At 43.5% G+C, this 22,316-nt stretch overlaps 3 protein-coding genes and 1 long non-coding RNA gene across 4 annotated transcripts; all 4 read left to right on the plus strand.

The window, feature by feature from the left end:
- Nucleotides 1-672: 672 nt before the first annotated feature.
- Nucleotides 673-22,067, plus strand: LOC114845108 (uncharacterized). Its single transcript, XR_003783805.3, has 3 exons — nucleotides 673-854; nucleotides 20,647-20,704; nucleotides 20,828-22,067. It is a non-coding gene; the product is annotated as an uncharacterized LOC114845108 (long non-coding RNA).
- Nucleotides 4,240-5,886, plus strand: foxq1a (forkhead box Q1a). Its single transcript, XM_029132932.3, has one exon. The coding sequence runs from the start codon at nucleotides 4,736-4,738 to the stop codon at nucleotides 5,576-5,578; it is 843 nt and encodes a 280-aa protein (XP_028988765.1). The 5' UTR covers nucleotides 4,240-4,735; the 3' UTR covers nucleotides 5,579-5,886.
- foxf2a (forkhead box F2a) lies at nucleotides 7,063-9,700 on the plus strand. The gene is made up of 2 exons (XM_029132930.3): nucleotides 7,063-8,315; nucleotides 9,265-9,700. Exons 1-2 carry the CDS (start codon nucleotides 7,358-7,360, stop codon nucleotides 9,432-9,434), a joined length of 1,128 nt encoding a protein of 375 aa, XP_028988763.1. The 5' UTR covers nucleotides 7,063-7,357; the 3' UTR covers nucleotides 9,435-9,700.
- foxc1a (forkhead box C1a) lies at nucleotides 12,810-15,289 on the plus strand. Its single transcript, XM_029132919.3, has one exon. The coding sequence runs from the start codon at nucleotides 13,411-13,413 to the stop codon at nucleotides 14,827-14,829; it is 1,419 nt and encodes a 472-aa protein (XP_028988752.1). The 5' UTR covers nucleotides 12,810-13,410; the 3' UTR covers nucleotides 14,830-15,289.
- Nucleotides 22,068-22,316: the final 249 nt, after the last annotated feature.

Raw genomic sequence — 22,316 nt, forward strand, 5'->3', positions numbered from 1 at the left:
AGTAAATGTCAAGAAAATAATAAGGAAAGACAAAGAGATCTTTATAAATGTTCATATAATGTCCTTCTTTAGTTTAGACAATGCACTGTCCCCATTTAAATATCCACCCAATTTGGTTTAAGCACATTCTGAAGCAAATCAGTGATCACTGTGCTTCCAAGTGGTGGTTTAACATTCTAAATGAATATTTGTATTTTATTTAAGTCTGAACGATAGAACCTACAGTAGCTTTGCAAAGTATGTTTAATTAAGCAATTTAATTTTAAATTTGTTTCTGATTTCAGAAAACATTCAGTGTCTCTAACCCTCTAACTCTAACTTGTAGAAAATACTGAGGGAAAAAGTGGAACACCTGAATTTTTTTTATGAGGGAAGCTTACATTTGTGCAGTACAACCTGACATGCAGCATGTCAGCACAGACAAATAGGCTTTTTGTATAAGCTTTCACTTTCATTGCTGCTGTGATTTGGAATGTGAAAATCATTACTTAATTATCAAAAAGCAATCAAAATTCTGAGTTTTTACTTTTGTTCCCTTAATTATAATAGGAGCGTTTTTTGGCCCAGTATCCATATTGAGCCCAACACTTTTTTCTTCTTTAAATCCTCTCTTTAATTTGATTTTTATTATCATCACGTAACATTTTTTTTACCGTTAATTCAACCACTCGTCTATATTTTACATATATTTTATATTCAGCTACTGTAATAGGCCACAGATAGTGATTGACAGCTTTATAAGCAAGTCAGAATCATACGTTACTCCCATGGTCCTAAAGTCCGTAAACGATACACGGACTGATTTTACTGACGGACAGGAAGTAAGAGCAACAGAAAGTAGCTTCGGTTAATTGGTAAGTTGAACTTTTTTGACAGCCACCCGCAAAGGTAAGACAAACTTTACAACTACCCTTTATGAAGCAACGTTTTCTGCTTGGTACATGTACAGAATGTTAATTTAGACATAAAGCAACAAGTGCAACAGTATATTATTTCCTGATCGTTTTTTTTTCAGTTTTCTCTTTTGTTTGTTTTTATTGTTTTTTTATTTTACTATTATTTATCCTCCATTTGGAGGACTTTGTGTTGTGGAGTCTCACAGGTTCTTTGGTTAAGGTATAGATCACTAAACCGCTCTCATGGCTCCCAGGCCTAAACAGACAGTCACCTGTCGCTATATAACGGCCTCTTACACTGCGTGTGTTTATCTGTGTTAGCCTGTACAATATCTACAGATACTCTATATCTTGAGAAAAAAAATGGGAAGGATATCATCCAAAAATAACAAACAAGGTTTGAAATTGAAAAACACAGATATTTTGAAGTAAATGTAAATGGTGTAAAACAGCATCATATTCAAAAAGCACTGATTAACCATAAGAAGACTGTCTGTTCCAGACTTTGAGTGGTAGCTGGTTTCTGAAGAGGTGCCTTCATACTGAACAAACCTGTAGGACCTGTGAATAAATACTCTTTTTATTGTTTTACCTCCCATTTTCTGGCAGCTTGTCTGATTTGTAACTCTGAAACGCAAGACCAAAATAGAAACTCAAACAAGGCAGCGACAGGCCTGGGCCTGTTTTCAGCCCTCCTTTTAGAGACACTGGTCCTAAGACATGAGAAAACTTGACTTTGTTTGCTGTCGCACTGTAATTTATTTTCCACCACCTCAGCTTGAATATATATAAACACAGTAACGGGTCAAACAAAAGCAAGTGGCTGAACTTACAAAGCTTTATGTTAAAAAATCGTCCCGTCATACATACATTTCAAAGCAGTTAGAGCGACAAGACAAAACATGTTCTGAGGCTTCAAATATACCTGAATAACACGCACTGAATTATGTCTGGTGACTAAGAACATACACGTTTGCGCAAAACCACAATGCTCCAGTTAAATACTGAGACAGCGGGTACATGGTTTCAAAACAGAGTTGTCAAAATACTGTAATTAGTGGCTGGTGGAATATTTTAAGGTGGTATGTATTGTACAACGATAATAAACACAGAGCTGCCATAAATAGAATGAAGGAATGACTGGAATCAACATGAAATTGTGTTTCTATTTTGAAGCGCTGAATACAAACCTGACTCTAAGACTGTTGTTAATGTTAGTAATGTTTTTGCTCAACATCTGATTTCTATCTTTCCGCCCAGCTTTGTTCTTTACACCTGCAGTCAACTGAATGTATTTATTCTTCTTCCTCGTTCCCTTTGACAAATGACCGGAAAACTATGTTCTTCTATAAACAGCTAAGCAGAGGGAAGTCATTACAAGTCACAGACTTGTGACTTTGTCTCTTTCATGAGTTACCACTGGAAAGTGCTGTTTAACCAAAGAGCAGAGCTTATGAAATAGAGAAGAAGTAGATTAACCACAGTGCAATATGTTATGGGACACTTACACGCACTGGACCCTTTATTAGATACACCTGTAAATACAATTCCACTTTATATTAAGGTTGAAATTCCTCTATTTTTATTGTTGAAACTTAGGAAAGGTAATAGTTGAAACATTTATTATCTTGGTCATAGTGGGAGCTAAGGTTTTGTTGCTGATCAAAACATTAAACCATCTTGTATTATGAGTTTGTAGTGGAAAAACTGCTGAATTAGATTGAATCACATTATACAGTAATAGTATTATGTACCAACAAAAGTGGCCAGCGAGTGTGTGTGTGTGTTGAACTTGAAGTGTGTATAATGCACATTTAGGAATACAGTAATGATTATATGACTCATTATCTTGGCTTGACTTTGTGATTCTTAGATGTTTAGTAAACAGACGCAGCGCCAACAAGTCACCGAGCTGCATTAACAACAACCAAGGTGTGAGTCACCACAGTCTGGCTAGATGTTTTAGAGTATTACTCATTTCAGCATATCAACAGTAAGTAATAGCTCAAGGCCAGAGTCATAAGGAAACTGACAGCGTATTCTGCACCAAGTGTCTGAATCTGCTTTAATTTCATAAGCAACGCGGACCTGCTTCTTTAAACGTTTTACTATCTTAATTGCTCACAGGTGTGAGCTTCGGAGCCCGAGTTAATGAGAACCGAGACGGTTTATCTGGTGTGCATTGTCTGCAGGACGGCACCGCAGCGTACTGTAATCTAAATGCTCGTAAATCTCTCAACCCACGCTGACGGCAGTTCGGAGGAGGACCAGGGCAACAAGAGAAGTGGCGTCTCCTTAGAATAATTAATGGCAACGCAGTTCGTCGCAGAGTGAGGAAAATGTCGCCGTTCAGACACTTATCTAAACTCTGGGTTAATGTTTGCACAAAGGCTATTGTAAACGGTTAACATACCTGCCATGCATCTGAGCCATGTTAGAGGGCTGCTATTTATTTATAGTGAATAACAACTTTGAGTTTTCTTTATTTTTAGAGTGTCTCAGTAAATAAAGGGCTTTTTATTATTCACCTTTGACTGTGTGAGCTGCACCTCCTCGGTTCCCTGCTTCTTTTTAAAGCCGTAACAGATAAGGTGTTATTAACTAGAATCTGATGAACACAACACGGCGGCCTTGCAAGCTGCTACACGCCGCGGACAGAATGAATACACGGTATTTGAGCTGCTGTCATTGTGTGGTTAGCTTACAAGTATCCATCCTTGACATGCCACCTTTCAAAATAATGACTTCACCGACGATTGGGTGTCACGCTGAGCACAAACAGATTGTTACCTGAAAATGAAAACATTCGCGACCGGCGCAAACATGTGTAAGCTGCCTGCGAAATCAGCTTGAATGAGTGCAGTTAGCGTAAACAGAAGTCAAGCCACCTGGCGCAGAGACCAATGTGATGGCAACACGGATTTCCAGGTGCTGTAGATTATATTTGGAGGTAACCAGGTAGAGACAGCATCACAGTTCTTCTAACAAAACGGATGCTTTTGTCTAATTTCAGGGAAAAAGATGTCAATTACACGCGGATGTGTTGAGTTCAAAATGAATATTATACCTGTGGAGCAGCAAAAACTGGCCACCGGTAAAGGAAGTAGACGGTTGGTTGACTCAAAAATGTTTTTACCTCTTGGAAAAGTTTTTGTTATTACGCTGCTGGAATGTCATTGTGACTGACTCCACCTGTTTTAAGTCTTTCAAAGCCTTTAGGCCTCCATCTATTATCTCAGTGTAAATGGGCTTACCTCCTGGAACAGTATAGAGCCGATAGTGACAAGGTAAAAATTTTAATTTTGTGTATAAGAATATTATTGTGTTGCCTAAAAGTACTACCTGCAGGCGCTGCCCCATGACATAACACAGGAATCATACGCCACCTGCTTGTCTCAGGTGAAATAGTCCCAGCATGTTGCGTGATCGCGTGTCACGGGTGTTAAAATCACGAAGACCCACGCAACTGTGAATATGGTCACTTGTTGCCATGTATTTAATATGTTACCTGGGTTTAAGCGCACGGCGGAGGCGTGCGTTTTATTACAGACTGCCGTGAGCGTGATTTTCACCTGTTTCGCGATACAAATCTTTTGAAATATCGTAGCCCCTCCCTCTTGGGATGGTCCTGAGGTGAGTCGGCTATAAACTCCTGCTCTCAGAGTGTAGGTGAGACGCGATGCAGGGCTCCGGCAGGTATGACAGCTGAGGAGGAGCTCATTGGATCCCACTCAAAGCACACGGCGCCTTGACGCACGCAACGTAAGGATTTTACGCACAGAACATTTTTGGACAGATCCATTTGGCTCTGATTAAAACGTTAAAATAAAAAAAAAAGGATGAAGTTGGAGGTTCTGTGCGGGAGTCACCACGACACCAAACATTCGGAGACGTCCAGTGATGCTGAGGGGAGTGTGCGCTCTCCGCTTTCTGCGGAGGAGGAACTCGGGTCGGACGGGGACTGCGTGGCGCACAGCCCCCCACCTGTCGCGCCGTGCGACGGCGGCAAGTCGAAGCCGTACACACGGAGACCCAAGCCCCCGTTCTCATACATCGCGCTCATCGCCATGGCCATCCGGGACTCGTCCTCCGGACGCCTGACGCTGGCGGAAATAAACGACTATCTGATGAAAAAGTTCCCGTTCTTCAGGGGCAGCTACACTGGCTGGAGGAACTCGGTCCGGCACAACTTGTCTCTAAACGACTGCTTCGTCAAAGTGCTCCGGGACCCCTCCAGACCCTGGGGGAAGGATAATTACTGGATGCTCAACCCTCACAGCGAATACACGTTCGCGGACGGGGTGTTCCGGCGCAGGAGAAAGCGCATCAACAAGAAGCTGTGCCGGGAGCAGACGGCGTCCGAGCGGCCGGAGGACCCGCGGGGCGCCACGCGGCCCGCGGCGGCCGCCACCGGCGCGGACCCCGGCGCCAAGTTCACCAGCTCGTTCGCTATAGACAGCATCCTGAGCAGGCCCTTTAAAACGGACTCCAACCGAGGACGCGCGCCTTTCCTCGCGGCGTACGCTTGGCCCTGCTACAGTGAAGCGATGACGCCGAGCTCCAACACACCTGCCTCATTTCCATACGTTAAGGCACCCTGTCACATGGACTCCTGCGCTGCTGCGCATGTGCCAAACGCCTACGGCCTGTACGCGCAGGCTGTCTTACAATACCAGCACTAAATTCGGACTCTTATTTTGATGACACCGAATCATCAATGTGCACTGATAATGGGCCCGGGGGAAACAAACGGATCATCATACCTGTCAGCATCTGTTATGGGATGACTATGAATTTGACATTAATGTGGGGTGATGATGTTACACTTTACTGGTTGTTGTACCTCTGGGCAGTTCATTATAAAGCATTATCAGATTTTATTGTTTTATAATCTTCAAAACTTGTTGTAAATATTACCGAACCGTTATGCACTTTGGGTTTTTTTTGTATCGCTCTGTACAAAGAAATAAAATGAAACTTTAAACGAAAAGTCCGCCTGGATTTTCCATTTTTGCGACCAGTCGAACGTCTGCCAATCCGCGGCACCCGTCGACACATGAACACCTGTGAGGTGCAGCGCAATTATTTCTGAAGGCGTGTGTGTTTGTGTGTCCACGCCTTTGTAAAATTCTTAGAGGTCTGGGAGTGGTTGTCCTTTACGCACCAGACCTCCTCCTGCAGCCAAAATAATATCCTCGAACTCATTAACCTCTGCAGCTCATGCGTAGTCTCTAATGCGTAGTTTTTAGGAAATTGGTTTAAGTATTTATAACAACAATAGAGAACAATAAGAATAACTCGGGTCATACGTTTTCCCATGTCTTTTGTAATAATATGTCTAACTATGTATTTTGTGTTCATCAAGCTCTGTGCTGCCGGATAGGGGCATCCAATATTTACATTTTCTGTCTGGCGCTGCAAATAGCTGTCGCCTCAGTCACCACTCATGCGCCGGAAAGGGTTCACACAAGTGGCGCATCCTGAGCGAACCGAAGTCGAATCCACAATAGGAAGAAAAATCTCCCAAACAGGCCCATTCTTCTAAGGCTAGAAAGTAAATTTCCTCCGAAGCGCCGGCGCATCCTGGACGCAGCAGGGGGCCAGGTTTGATGTTACGTGATTTTTCACAAGATAATTGAGGTTCTAACTTTGCTGTGACAAAAAAAAAATCACCAACTGCAGTAATAAAGCTTACGCACACAAAACTGTATTCTATCAATCGATCGTCCCTTGACATTTTACGACCAATTCATTTCCCCAGAGGCCCGGTTCCAGGCTCCGGGAGGTAAACTGACACTTGTGCGCTGTGTGTGGTATATGCTGGCACTCTCTGATGGAAAAAGCATGTTCTCTCTCATGTCAGAGCCCGAACCCCGAGCACCTCCCAAACATATCAGAGCTCCTCGCAGCACAATGTCCTGCGCCACTTTTCGCAGGACGGTGCTGAACGAGACTCTGTCTCCAGACTGTGTCGCTTTGATCTTTACAGCTGGCTGGTCGTGCCTAATATTGGCCTGAGAAATGTGGACAGAGGCATTTTGGAAAGTGAGTCATGGGAGGAGATTTGCCTTACTCCGCTGCGCTCTGTCAGGCTTCTTGTTTGGATTCCGGCCAGATAGGGAGGGAGTTCCTGGCGATTTCTTGGAGGGATTTGGGGGGATGTAGGGGCAGAGAGAGAGATTTAAGAATTGATAGGTGGCCGAGTTGTGCTTGGCAGTGTGGATATGCGCAGGCAAAAACGAGGAGGTGTATTCCTCTCTCCTATGGGATTCCTGACAGCAATGGACAGAGAGAAGAAGGAGGAACAGTGGCTGGCGTTTCTCGACTTTCAGGTCTATAAAGGCGCACATCAGACCTCTTTAATTAGCGCATTTAGCAAGATTTCATATCACTTCGGATACTAGACACAGTTCTATTAGCACAGAGGCGCCACAGGAAGATTCCAGGACAAGGGCGCAGCCATGACGACAGAGAGCTCCCAGCAACGCTTGGATCCATCTAATCCTCTGTGCTCCGGTGCAGCGGCCGGTGCCGTGAATGCGGCGCTGCTGAGCGCGCGGCCGCTGATGGACAGCGCATCACCCAAAGGGAAGAAGGCAAACTCGGGCTTGAGACGCCCGGAAAAGCCCCCCTACTCCTACATAGCCCTCATCGTGATGGCAATTCAAAGCTCGCCGACCAAACGGCTCACTCTCAGCGAAATCTACCAGTTTCTACAGGCCCGCTTCCCGTTCTTCAGAGGCTCCTACCAAGGATGGAAAAACTCCGTTAGACACAACCTGTCCTTGAACGAGTGCTTTATAAAGCTGCCCAAAGGTCTCGGCAGACCCGGCAAAGGCCACTACTGGACCATTGACCCGGGCAGTGAGTTTATGTTCGAGGAGGGCTCTTTTCGTCGCAGACCACGGGGGTTCCGTAGGAAATGCCAAGCTTTGAAGCCAATGTACCGGATGATGAATGGCATCGGGTTTGGCGCATCTGTGCTGCAGCAGAACTTTGATTTCCAAACGCCTCCTGGCTCGTTAGCGTGTCATAACGGCTACAACATAGACTTGATGGGGAATACGGGGGCAGGGGGCTTCGAGGGACTCGGAGGGGGACACGTTCCGCACGTGTCCCCCGGCCCCGGGGCGTCATACGTGGCTGCGTGTCAGATGGGCTCCGCCGCGGACTACTGCCCGGACAGCAGCAGCAGCCCCGTGCAGTCCTCCCCGGCGGTGGTGGGCTCTTTGGACTGTCACTCGCCCTATGCAAACACGGCCTCACACTGGAGCTCACCCGGCGTGCCCTCCTATATCAAACAGCAGTCACTAGCGTCGGGCAGTCCCACGTCCTCTGCTCTGCACACGGGGATGCCGTCCTACACGTTGGATCAGGGCTATCTGCACCATAATGCACGCGATTCCGCTGACATTCCAGGTAGAGCCTCTTGCATAAGCTACACAGGAAACTATTTTGGCTGATTTTAATGTTCCCCAGCTGGAGTCATGGGGGTCGAAGCTAGGGGGTTAACGTTGAACCATGACTCGTGCAGAAATCGCCACTATAGGCGTAAAAAGTACTGGTGCTCAAACTGTAAAGCTTTAGACAAATACTGTAATAATGGCGTGTCAGGAGCGTTTATTTCATTTTGTTATATTTTCAATCTGACTACAAACGTTATAAGTAGAAAGAAGCGCTTTCAACAATTATTAAACTATTGTTGGCAATAATTAATTCAAATAAACTGCTGCGCATTCAGAATCTAGAAGAATTATGTATTTTTCAATGGATTCTGAGCATTTTAAATTGCTTTTTAAATAGAGAATAATTTTACTTTCATCTAAAGCCTCTGCTCCGTATGTGACAATGTGAAACTAGAAACACCATAAAACAGATTTCCTGCAGAGGACAGAAAGAATGAGCGGAAATTAAATCAGACACAATTCCTACAAAAAAACAAGAGTTCCTGTAATTTCTACGAAATTTACATGTACTTTGTTTATTTATTAAATTTAAACAAACTATACACAATGTTTTGTTAGTGGTTACTAATATTGCTACATATTGCAAAAAATATGATCAAATTTTCACTTTATCTTCTAAAGATGCTCTGTCGTTTCAGCTTTTTAAAAAATGTATCGGGTAAAAACAACAATTTGGAGCCTCGCTGTAGTTTATATAGGCTTTTATAAACAGCTGCCAGATGTTTTCCGCAACCTGGAAACATGGTCTCTTAAGCCTAAACCTAAAATATTTTCTGTTAATTATTATCAGGTCTCTCTTCGGGAAAAACGCATTGGATCCCAATGAAAGTCCCCAAAATAAAGAAAAACGAATAATAATCATTTATCACATGTGACGATTTGAATTGTTTGTCTGTTTATAGTGGGGCTGTCTCGGTATTCCTGCCACTCATCTCCCGTGTGTGACAGGAAGGATTTCGTCTTGAACTTAAATGGCATCTCTTCCCTTCATCCCAGCGCCGGGGGATCCTATTATCATCAGCTCCACCACCACCAGAGCGTCTATCAGGATGTAAAGCCATGCGTCATGTGACCGGAAGAGGCAAAAGAGACAAAAGTGCAAATGCAACCCTCGGGCACTTTGTCGCCGTAACAAAAATGAACGGTTATTTTCTAACCGCCTGGTGGTTTTCATTCAATATGATGGGACCTGTCGTGCCATTACGCGCTCTCACTACGTAACTGACTTTAAGTCCCAACTCTTACTGAAAAAGACATAGCACACACCTGAATATATCGTCATGCACTTGTTGATATCCTGTAGCAAGCAATTAAAGATAATTGATTTCAAAGCAGTGATTGGGTGTCTTAGGAAATGTGTTGTTAATATTTCTGTTGGTGTTTCGTTATCTGATTTGTTATGTGTATCCAAGCAGAAAAGATTTTAAAAATATAAAAAACATCCTAATAGGAAAATTGATTTTACTGACGGACATAATTACTCTGTAGCTTATATTTACACGAATCACACATTTGATGTCATGAAAAAAATACATAGGTTCCTTTTTAAATGATGTGGATAATTGTAATTTGAGCCTTACTTGACCTCAAATATAACTACTGTCTAGTGGCTATATCTATCAACATAACAGGAAACACCTTTGAAATGGTAAGTCTAGACAAAACAACGTTTTTTTTCGTGCGACTACGTCGCCACCTATTGGTGATTTGACAAGGCGTCACGCTTTCCTCGTTAGGATAAAGGCACATTAAGTGCACTAAGCTAAAGATGAGACACATTGTAGATTTTATGAACGAGTTTAAATGCATTTAGTAAAGTACATGTATTGGACAAGTTGCAGTGACCTGCAGTACTTGTGGGTTTCCTGGGTCACTGCAGTTCAGAGGAGGAAGTAATGTTTGTTTTACAGCTATTTGCAGGCAAACCGCATTAACACATTTAATAAACTCAACTACAGATGATAATGTGTATTACTTATGTGTCAGATAAAGTGGTTAAAATCTATCAATCTTTAATTTCACCAATTTGACTTTTACTTTCTTTCATATATTCTTAGGCTCATAATTTTCCAGTTGTTTATCGAAATGTTATCAAATTCAAATTTTATATGAAATGCATTGGTTCTTATGGCGTAACTTTAGTTTACGTCTGTTTACAAACGTTTGGATTTACACTATAAAAAATACACCTTTAAAGCGGTACTTTTAAGGGGTGATGTATAAGTGGAGGCGAGTAATTGGAGTTTTACACGAGTAATGAGTTAGTTTACTACTACCCCTGGTAGTAATTATATACTGTGTGTAGTGAGAGAAAATAAAAAAAAAAGATCTGGAACTAAAACGTATGAATTATTTATGCATTTAAAATTATTAAGTTCACTTCATTTGCAAATAAAAAATAAACCCATCTGAAGCACATCCATGCCATGAAATCAAAACTATTAGTAGAAAAGCTAAGAATTCCCCCCTGAAGTGGATCATACGGGAAGTCAGAGACAAGCTCTGAACATGAGCTGCTTCTGAAAAAAAGAAGTTATGATGTTTACTTAATTAAATCGCAGTAGGCCGTCTAAGAAATAACGTGCTTAGAAACAAAATCCTACACGTTGTATCAATGTTAACGTTAACTGCAAAATGCAGAAACCGATGTATTACTGGTTCTGAGCAAAGCAAATGCAGCAGTGATTTGGCTCCACCTGTGGGAGGCAGCGATGCACTGAGCGAAGCTGAAAATTATAAAAGAATCTGTTGCAGGGTTTAGGGAATTTAAACACAGCTTTATAGACCGGTGATACTTTAGCGAGTAACTGCAAGTACCGACAGAGGATATTTTCACATGTTTTGTTCAGTCTTCAGTCTAATGGCAAACAGACTAAAGTCATTTAGATCACTGCAACTACACGTTGTCAGTGCAGATATTTATTGTTTATATATCCCTGGCATTTCATAAATACATTATAAAAAAAATTGATTAGTGAATCATTGTATTTGAGGACACGTTTGCCTCTTTCAGCCTTGTAAGAAAATAATTGTATTATTATTGTAAACCACAAGGGGGCAGCAGTGTCTCAGAAATGACTTGCATCTGGTCCTGCGACGCTGGAAATCACAGGTTCCTTTCTGACCGCCAGGGGGCGCTATAGTCATGGCTAAAGCGAGCCCGTAAGCGACTCCGTGTCTGTCTGTCTCGAAGAATAACGGCGTCATTCTGAGTTGGAATTTGAACCCCGTTCCTGAAAAGACACGGTAGAATACATTTTACATTTGTTGTTTAAGTTAAACGTAATTATAAAATCCAGTATTTTAAATAAAAACGCGCAGACGTGTATATAATTATAAAACTACAATTAAAATAATTAAAATAATAACCTACAATCAAACATGTCTGCAAGAGCATAGTGTCATGACAGTAGAATACGTTCTGATAGTAAGTGTTTAATATTATTATTATTATTATTATTTCACAATACACATGTCTCGCCTGTTTTATGTTATTATTTTGACACATATTCGTGTTTTCCCTCCATTGTGCTCCCACCGTGGATACGTTAAATAATGAGTTAAGGAGGGCTGGGTGGGCAGGCCGTGATATTAGTAAAAGGCCGACGTGAACTGTGTAAACAGCCCGGGGCGGTGGAAAAAGTTCATGCCCGGGTCCATGTAAGGAGAAACCAGCGCAGCACCAGGGCACTGCACGGACGTTTAATCAAGACGCCCTGCAGAGGATTACGGACCGTAAAAGCGCATCACAATCACATGAACTATTTCATACAGTCGCGCTTGAGGCAACGGGCCTTTGGTTTCGGCGTACACATCATTCGTCTGTGATCGAATTTAATTTTACCCTTTTTCTGATTGGCTCCCCGAAATCCCAGTCTTACAAGTACACGCGATATTAAACTCTCAAGGTCTCAGACGAGTTCTAAATGAAAGGATGCGTAAAGGACTTAACATCTGTGTCAGATGCTTCTAATGCTAAATCTGCCGTTTTGTTTATTCAATTACGGGGACATCAAATTCCTCCCAGGCCTCAAACAATCACAGCACGACGATATTCACGTGCGTTCGATCCTTTTGGTTCCTTGTCTTTTAAACCCTCTACGGCTGAATAAACGCTCACACCTCTGGCCTCACTCAGCCCAAACTCAAGCGCAGGCTAATGAGATCTCACTTAACCGCCTACTGTGTCCTGCTTTGATCCCACGCCCATTAACGCCGCCGTTGAATCTCCCAACTAATAAAATGCGCCTTTTAAACACGCTGAGGCTGAACAAACCCGCCATTTGGTTTACTGGCGACGCTGGTTTCTAATTAAAATGTCATAAAAGTGGGGGGGAAGCACCTACGTATTAAGTTATTAAAAGCCACGGGACATCGTGCAAAATAAATCATAAATAGAATGTGAGCTCTAAATGAATTTAATGATAATTATATGCTATCACATCCAGACTGATGTGGTTGTTTTCCTTCTGTCAATAAGAGCTTCAGTTCTGCCTGACAACGTCCCTCTCTTTTTTTTTTTTGCTTCGTGACTGGATACGCGCTTCATGGTCTGACTGAACACACGCGAGTTGCTCCGTCACGTCTAAAGTTTTGGCCGGGGCCGGCTGGGAGTTGCCGACACCTCCTCTCGTTTCCCTCTAAGCCCTGAGTGTGGCCGCGGCGCTCTCTGCCGTCTCCTCGCGGCGCGGCCTCCCATTGGCCGCTCCGCGCGCGCTCGGGGGCGGGGCCGCGCTGGCAGCAAGAAAGGGGGAAAGAATTTAACTGCGCAAAAAGCCCTGTGCGCCGACGGACGTCCAGCGTTCAGAGCTTTTTCGCCGCGCGTTTCGCAGAGACACGGAGATGGGGACGGCCTGAACGCTGCCGACGTCCAGCACGTTGCACCGCATTCTCGAGCCTCGTCTCCCGTTTTGGCTCGCTGGCGCGGCAGAACAGCGCGGAACTGTGACTCGAGCGCCTCCGTCGCTAAGAGGGGGGGGGGGAGAGAGAGAGAGAAGCGGAGCGCTCCGTCTGCGTATATTGGAGATTTCTTTTTCAAAAGTGAAGACATGCAGGCTCGCTACTCCGTCTCCAATCCCAACTCTCTGGGCGTCGTGCCGTACATCAGCAGTGACCCCAGCTACTACCGGGCGGCTGCTGGCGGGGGCTACACGGGGATGCCCGCACCTATGAACATGTACTCTCACGCGGCTCACGACCAGTACCCTGCCAGCATGGCCCGGGCGTACGGACCGTACACGCCCCAACCTCAGCCTAAGGATATGGTCAAGCCCCCCTACAGCTACATTGCGCTCATCACCATGGCTATCCAAAACTCGCCTGACAAAAAGGTGACCCTGAATGGGATTTACCAGTTTATTATGGAAAGGTTTCCATTCTACCGAGACAACAAACAGGGCTGGCAGAACAGCATCAGACACAATCTGTCTCTGAACGAGTGTTTTGTCAAGGTGCCCCGTGACGACAAGAAGCCCGGTAAAGGTAGCTACTGGACTCTGGACCCGGATTCTTACAACATGTTCGAAAACGGGAGTTTCCTGAGGAGGCGGCGGCGGTTCAAGAAGAAGGACGCGCTGAAAGAGAAGGAGGAGCGGCTGCAGAAGGAGCTGCTGCCGCGGCAGCAGGGCCGCGAGCAGGAGGCGCCGGTGCAGGGCTCGCAGCCCGTGCGCGTCCAGGACATCAAGACGGAGAACGGTGCCGCGACGCCGCCGCAGGCCGACTCGCCCTCGCTGGGCGCCGTGCCCAAGATCGAGAGCCCGGACAGCAGCAGCATGTCCAGCGGGAGTCCCCACAGCATCCCGTCCGGCCGCTCCATCGGCATGGACGGCGCCGAGCACCACCAGCACCACGGCCAGGCCGCGACGCAGGGCTTCAGCGTGGACAACATCATGACCTCCCTCCGGGGGTCCCCACAGGCGGCCACCGAGCTCGCCCCCGGCCTCACCACCTCCACCAGGACAGGTATAACACCGTCTTTGTCCGTGAACTATTCCCCGACGCAGGCGTCCATCTATAGCTCGCCGTGCACCCAGAACTCCATCTCCACTACCTCCAACGCGACCTATCATTGTAACATGCAAGCCATGAGCTTGTACGCCGGGGAGCGACCGAGCCACTTGGCGCCGAGCACCACCGTGGACGAAACGCTGCCAGATTACTCCGTGACAACCACCTCGTCGTCTCTGACGCACGGCAATATAAACTCGGTTCAGGAGAGCCACCATCCCCACCAAGGGAGGCTGACGTCATGGTACCTCAACCAGGCCGGAGACCTGGGCCACCTGGGCGCGGGTTACCCGGCGCAGCAGCAGAACTTCCACTCCGTCCGAGACATGTTTGAGTCCCAGCGAATTGGTTTGAATAACTCGCCGGTGAATGGGAATAACAGCTGTCAGATGTCATTCCCACCGAGTCAGTCCCTCTATCGCACTTCGGGAGCTTTCGTGTATGACTGCAGCAAGTTCTGACCAAACAAACAGGCGCAATATTCCCTCAAGCTGTTCGAACTCTTTCGGTGAAAACCCGCATTTTCCCCTCACGCCCGCCCACACATGGACGAATATGAGACAGAAAACAAAAACACAAAAGACTTGATCTTGGTTTTTCTAAAGAACAGTGTTACCGCAAATAACACGTAAGTCTCTTTTTGCTTTTATGGCTTAATGTGATATGTTAAAGAAATGCCAGTTTTCATGGACGTGTAAAATGCATATAGTAATTTATTTCTAAACTGTAGCCGGATATTATGGACCAAACACCAAAAGTGTTTCTAAATTGAATTGCCTTAACTGTCCAAAAATTGTTCCATTATAAAGGTTTTTAAAAAGGAACGTGTATATCGCCGTACTATTTCAAAGATTCTACATTTGTTGAAAAGTATTTTGAAGGATTTTGTTTGTTTGTGTAATAAATTGTCATTTTATGTGAGTTAAACCTACGCCTCGTTTCTTGCAGATTTGACAGAGGCTGGTGCTATTTTACACCCAGTCTGGCCCGTGATAATCTGTGTAGATAGAAGGGGGCTTCGTGACCCCGTGGGACTTATTTTCGTTAATATATTCCCCAAATGAAAATATTCACTGTTTAATATTTTGCCAAAATACAGGCCTGTCATTAAAAGCGAGTTTCTTCTTCACGCCTACTGGAAAACCGTATGAAAATACACAGTGCAAACACGCAAAGTACTAGCAATGGGCGCACACACGTCCAAAGGGGACATTTACGTGAAGTATGTGTCTTTAACTTTCAAATTCGTACTTTATATAAGGTTAATGTTTATATAGCCACATTATAGACGCCAGGGCTTAATATGAGGTGATTAGAAATCACGGTGACCCCGAGGCCTAGACCTGCACGCAGCTCAACTTTGTTTTTGGACCGCCTTGTGTGTTTACTGGCGCATACCAGCGCTTACTTAATATCATACCACACATGCCAAAGATGGTCCCGTTGTCGCTTCAGTTTTGCTGTTTGAATTCTCACAAGTCTGACATGGCACTAGCGTGGAGACAGGCAACTACCGCGGCTTTAGGAGACTGGCATTTAGTAAAAGTTATCGTTTTGAAGCATTTTGGATCTTTTAACTGCAAAAATGAAACGTTTCTGATTTGGCTTTAAATGTTTTCACTGTCTAGTTGGACGTTGGTTTAGGAGTTTAACAGCTTACACTGTTTATAATAAAAGGTGAGAAATATCTAAAAAAAAAATCGAATTGCCACTAATAAGTCACCTAAAAGCAGACACAATACAGCTTCGGCGACCGTCTTATTTTAGTTCCAGTTAATTTTATGATTTTGTACTTTTATGGCAGCAAAAGATATTTACTGAGAATCTCAATAATTTAACCAGAATACCTTTAATGGGATAGATCCATAAAGTTTGGGCGTAAAACTGCCCTAAGTGTGCACAAAAAGACAATAATAATAATAATAATAATAATAATAATAATAATAATAATAATAATAATAAAAATAATAATAATGTGACCGTTGCCAAAATAAAATAACCACACTATTGTTTTACAAAATGGCATTGGACCATAAACATACCATTACCAAGTGTTATTCCAGTCTAGGACTTGCATTCAATAACTCAATAACCTGAGCTGATTTGTTTATCTTCTGAGTATGATACTAATCCATACGACGTATTTTATTCCGTGTTTTGTTTTTTTTTTGTTTTGTTTTTTTTTTTGCTAAAGTTGAGAAGCAACTTTCTTTCCCTCTGAGAAGCAGAGTCGTCCGCATATCACAGGACAGACACCCTGTGTGAACCCACCGAAGATCATGAATAGCCTGTCACACTGCAACACGTGAAGTGTGAAGCGGTGCTTCTAAAATGGAAGGCGTGTTTGTTCTTCAGGCCCATAGAGCGATTGCAACAACAGCAATACCAGAACAAAACGCAACGTGTGTAGCCGCTGGCAATGTGCATATTTCATACTATATAGACATTTATAGGCTGCTCTTTATTTATTATTAAAATCGGTATTGTATATATTTTTTAATTACACCTGAAATCCGACTCGTTGTGCAGCAAGTAATCAGGCTCATAATATCCATTAGATACTTTCTCAAGAACAGGTCTAATAAACAAACGTCGTGTTAGTCCAAAGATTGATGGCGTCCTTACAGAGTAGACCTGGTCAGGAAGGAATAAAATTCAATCAGAGAGCTGGAATCGTTTTTCATGAGACGGAAAAGGCAAAGAGGGAGACGGGGGTCAATGAGAAGGATGTTGACCGCCAGAGCACCATCAACAATATAACAGGACATAGCACAGCGAGAGAGAGCGAGAGAGGAGGTCACTAGTTGGAGTTTACCTTAATGTGTGTGAATTGAATTACCCGCAACAGTAAATAAGACAATTAAAAACGAAAACAAGCTTTTGTACTTACAATAAACTGACTGAAAAGAAAATTCTAAGCGGTGTGTCTGGCACTGGAAATGAACTGAGCCTCTGGCTCCCAGCTTGTGCTCTGGGGGCCCTCATTCGTCCCCAGGGGTCCCGCTGCGAAATGGGTACAAATTTAATTTCACTTTCATTTCCCTTCTCTGACGAAAGAATGGAATTAATATAGTAGACTATTTTCGCTTTTACAGTTATGCTCCCATATACTGGTCAGCTTGTCGCGATAGCTATTTCTCTTATTATAATAACAACACAAGTTTAATCAGATGTTCCGGATGAGTTTCATTAAAGAGAGGCCCGCGTCTGCCCGAGGCCCCTTTACAGAAAGACTTTCGGGGACCTCTGTGTGAGCCTATGGAGCCTTCAGGCCGTTTCAGTCGTGGCGCTGTTTTTGTCAAAACGCGCAACGTACCAGTAGTTTGGGTCAAAAGCAAAAGCGTATTTTTTGTTCTTGTTATTAATATTTTAACCATCAACGATTTTATAATTTTACTAACTACGTTCTGTTTTACACAATAAATCAAATGCGCATTTTGTCGGTCATGTAAAATGTTTATTATGTGTGGGCGAAAAAACAATGGTCACAACGATTCCATTGTGCATTAGCCTGCATCAGAATTAAGTTTTTATTAAACTTAATTCTGATTTATTTATTTATAAGTTATTATTATTATTTGATTCCGTGTTCAGCCTGAATTCTCTTGAATTTATTATGTAAACCAGAGTGTAGCAAAATTATAAACGTGTTGATTGTTCAAATTCATACAAATAGACTTTAACCAAATATTCACAAAATAATCGCATTCAAAATTTTGATGAACGTGGTTCGATTAAGGGCAACTATGTCAGAAACCTTCACTTTGCAAACTCATTTGACGTCACGTCTATGCGAATCTGACGTGGGGCAGTAGACTTCGTTGAACTTGATTCTCCACGAATGTTTACCCGATTCCTTTCAACATCTCTCAGGTTGTTAACATGCACAGACTGACGCTGCAAACCGCGTCAGGTCTGCGTAAAATGCTGCGCGAGTCAGGCCTACAGCTGTTTGTAACTCATCCTACAGGAAGGAGGGCAGCGGGAGAGAGAGAGAGAGCAGACTGCACCTGTATTGACAGAATGACCAGTAAGCTCAGTACGGAAAATGCGGCGTTCCAGCTCTCTGTTACAGTCCACAAGGCCCGAGCTGAGCGACATCTGCTTCTAATTAGGGCTCCATAGACGCGAATTCTGTCTGCTCTGCGGCCAAACGAGTGAAAGGTTGGAAGTCCAACACTTGTCTCTCTGAAGGGAAAAATAACCGCCGCATGCAGCCTCTTATCCCTCACGTCTCATTTTAAAGATAGATGATAATTCTTAGAGAAACTCGTCACCCGGCTTTGTCAAAACAGGCAGAGCGATGAGGTGTAAACAAGGCTTCTGGATTCGATAATGCTCCTCAAAGTGCGCGGCATCCTCGAGTCGAAAGATATGAACTCGCGGAGAACTTGCGAGCAACCGGGGCGGGATAATGGGGCACTGTGAGAAATCAGACCAGGGGGAAACGGCCGACCTGCGTTTAACCCGACAGCCTTGGCGAGATACCTCAAGAGCGAACAGAGTTGCCTTCAAGTCACACAGACCTCGCTTTCTGCAGTTCAGGTCTGCGGTTTCCATTTATGGCACGTTTTTTACGCGTGGAGCGCTTGAGTGTCTCAATTATCCAGCGTGACATATAGTAAACTATTGTCACGTAATCTGATTTCACGAATACACTTTTCAAGCTTTTATACTCGGCGTATTTACAACCTTGATAATCAAATGACCGGTCACTAATAAAACTCACGGATTGGAGTTATTTTAGAGTTACATATTCTACATTTATTTTTCTCCTTATTTACTTATTACCTTCACTTAAAACGATTTCTCTTTCACATAAATAAACTAAAGCAAACTGAATTTATAATTTCAAAGCAATAAATAAATAAATAAATAAATAAGGAAGGCGATTTGTTGATTCTTTCAAGTCCATCATCCGAATATTGCAATTTATTTTTTATATTGTAAAACTCATAGTGTTTAAAAATCTACATTATTTTTCGAAGGATATAGAATTTTTTTTTCAATTTTATATTAATTAAATATTTGTCCTTATCAATACTGACCCTGCATCTTGAATTAGATTTAGGGCTGAATATGTTTCACATCCCAAATACATTACAAACAATACACAGTGCAAGTGAATTGAAACGCGTCAGTGAGCTGCTGTGGAGCAAACCCCCAATGTGAACAAACTTGAACTCTGTTTCAGTGACATGAGAGGACCACTTCAAAGCCGGCCGCTGCTATCTGAGCCCCAGGAGCAGTTGTCTGTGTCTTTCGCGGATCTCATCTCATTTTATAGAGCAGGGCGGCTACTGGGCCCTGAAAGCAGCACCGACAAACAAAACACCGACACATAACCTCTCTATGTATTTAACGAAATATATGATTATTTTAAAACACAAACAAAAAACAGTTACTTTGTAGCTTGTAATACAAAATATGCATAAATTAAAGTTTACAGTGCAATTGCATTTGTTTTTTGCAATATTTAACAGATAGGATAATGTAAAATATTTATAAACAATATTTATATACTATACTATGTACAATATTAAACGTGTAAAATTATAGTAACAAAATAAATGAAGTGTAATGAATAAAATTCATTACACTGTTTTAAACACCAGACCACCAAACCACCAGAAATTTAAACACTTTACTCTGTGTTACAGTACATTAGTGAAGATCAGCAAATTTACAGGCACAATTAAGTCCCTCTGTATTATTAAGCACACTATTTTGAATCAATCTAAATACATTCATTAATTTACTTTTCAAGGGTCTCACATCCAAATAGACTTCCCTGAACCTCTCGTGCACAAAAAAGGGAATAGACAGTGCTGGAACCGACCCATCTCCACTGAGGCCCTCTGAGGAGCTGGTGTCACCAAACACAGGAAGAGTCAGACAGGAACAGAGGAACTGGGCTGCACCTGATGATGTCACGTTTCCCTGAAACACAAGAACAAAAGCAGGTGGACTTGTGAACCAACTTAGATGTAATGTTGTTGTGCAGAGACAAAGTCGTGAGAAAATCAAAAGAACCCAGTCAATTTATTCCTTTAGGTGTGTGTGTGTGTTTCACTAGTAAAACTGTCACACACATCATTTTGATTTCACATTAAATGCCTTGTCATGTCCTCACTGTCCTTTCACTTTTATTTTGAAGCTCAGCGGAGTCTGCAGTTATTGTGCAATTAAAAACAATGCGCAGCTCCCTGGGACACGAAGTCTCTCCAAAGCACTGCCGTCCATTTATTAGAAACAGATACGTCTCCTGTGTTTTTCAGGCCTATCAGCGATGAGAACTCCTGATCACGTATTAGATCTGTCAGTCACGCAGGAAAGGTCAGCAGTTCGCCAAACGATCTGATTAAATAGCATTAAAACCACAACAAACCCGAGTGTTAATATTGTTTTAAATTAGGGAAACGTGTCATTTAATCCTCCACTTTGTTCTCACACTTTCAGCCTTTCGCAATGCTGAGCAGCTCAAAGGGAGGAATCACCGGGTCTAAATGAATGAACATCCTGACAGTGGCTGCAAACGTGTGTGAATGGCGGCTGCGCGGCTCCTCCAGCTGCGTCCCACAGTCACCGTTCCAACAATGGAGGCTGCTCCGCGTTTCCCTCTCACCGCGGCCGCTCCGCACGCAGCCAATCCACTGATCACTCCATCCACCTGTGACCTCACCCACCGCAACTGCATCCCCACACACGGGCACCGACTCCACACAGGCACAAACACCTGAGCCACAGCTCTTGGAATGATTTCACATTTTCCTAACGGTTGGTTTGAGTCAGTTAAACACAGTAACCTTGAATGGAACGCGTTTCCTGTGTCCTCTGTGCAGCCGCTCTAAAGCAGTCTCCAATGTCAGCTGTCTGAGCTGGTGTCAGTGGACAAAGCGCCCTTTGACCTCTGGGAGGGGAAACCCTTCCTCCCAACGCTCGGTTTCAGCGGGTCCATTGTTTACTCCTGAAGCACTTAACTAACTGTCTTTAACTTTTCTTTTACTTGTTTTCATGCACTGTTCATAAATCAAACACAGACGCAAAAGTGAAAACCCATTATTGGTCTTTTGCTCTAAATCAGCAGGTAGAGAAGCTCTTATTTTGTAGTATTTATTAGTTTGAAGTGACAGCTTGGACTAATCCACCTCTTACCAGTGATTCTCTGCGCGTTGCTGCGAGCTGAGCAGGTGTGAGGTCTTTTCTTACTGGCGAGAGGCAACCAGATGGTGTTTGTGTGTCGTGGCGATGCAGTGGTGGTTCCTTTCACAGATCAGCACTCATATCTCTGCTCCATCTCCAGGCTCTCCGCTCATATAAACATCCCCGGCCCACGGACCTCTGATGTTTTTGCCATTGTGTTTACAGTGAGAAGTCAGGCAAATACGTGAACCTTCGGACAAAGAGAACAAGGATGAACAATGACTGAGCGCTTGAATTAGTTGCAGTGAACTATTACATTCCTTTTATATAGATGATGTAAGATTTATAAATGTATCAAGACAAAACATTTGACTAGGTGCAAGTGCTGAAATGTCTCTTCCCTTTAGCAATCAGCAGGCTTAAACAATCCAGTTTGATCCAGCGGTGGATTTCATACACACACTGCAGCCTCTGGTCTGTGCGCCACACTCCAAGTTCAAGTACTGATTGAGCAAAGAGTTGGGTGGAACAAAAAAAAAAAAAAGAGAAAACCATTGCTCAGGGCCTGTGGCAACTGTAATCAGGAGTTCAGGAAAAGTGGAGCACAGCCTACACACGTCCACTCGTAGTTTAGCAGGTTAAATTGTCTTTGCAGTAAAGCTAATGAGATGTAGCTTTCGCTTCTGAAAATTGAACTTTGTCCGAACGTGAGTGCAGAAAAAAATCATAAATGTGCACATTTCCAATCAAGCCCCGGACCCCAAGCAGTGCTCCGGCTCCGACATCAAAGCGGGCTCCGAGCGAC

This window comes from Betta splendens, chromosome 17 (assembly GCF_900634795.4).
Source record: "Betta splendens chromosome 17, fBetSpl5.4, whole genome shotgun sequence".
Lineage (NCBI taxonomy): Eukaryota > Metazoa > Chordata > Actinopteri > Anabantiformes > Osphronemidae > Betta > Betta splendens.

What these genes read in the sequence shown, in the direction of transcription:
- foxc1a (XM_029132919.3), top strand. Translation starts at nt 13,411, where the DNA reads ATGCAGGCTCGCTACTCCGTCTCCAATCCCAACTCTCTGGGCGTCGTG.
- foxq1a (XM_029132932.3), top strand. Translation starts at nt 4,736, where the DNA reads ATGAAGTTGGAGGTTCTGTGCGGGAGTCACCACGACACCAAACATTCG.
- foxf2a (XM_029132930.3), top strand. Translation starts at nt 7,358, where the DNA reads ATGACGACAGAGAGCTCCCAGCAACGCTTGGATCCATCTAATCCTCTG. An exon ending in CGATTCCGCTGACATTCCAG is followed by an intron (nt 8,316 to 9,264) that starts GTAGAGCCTCTT and finishes GTCTGTTTATAG; the next exon opens with TGGGGCTGTCTCGGTATTCC.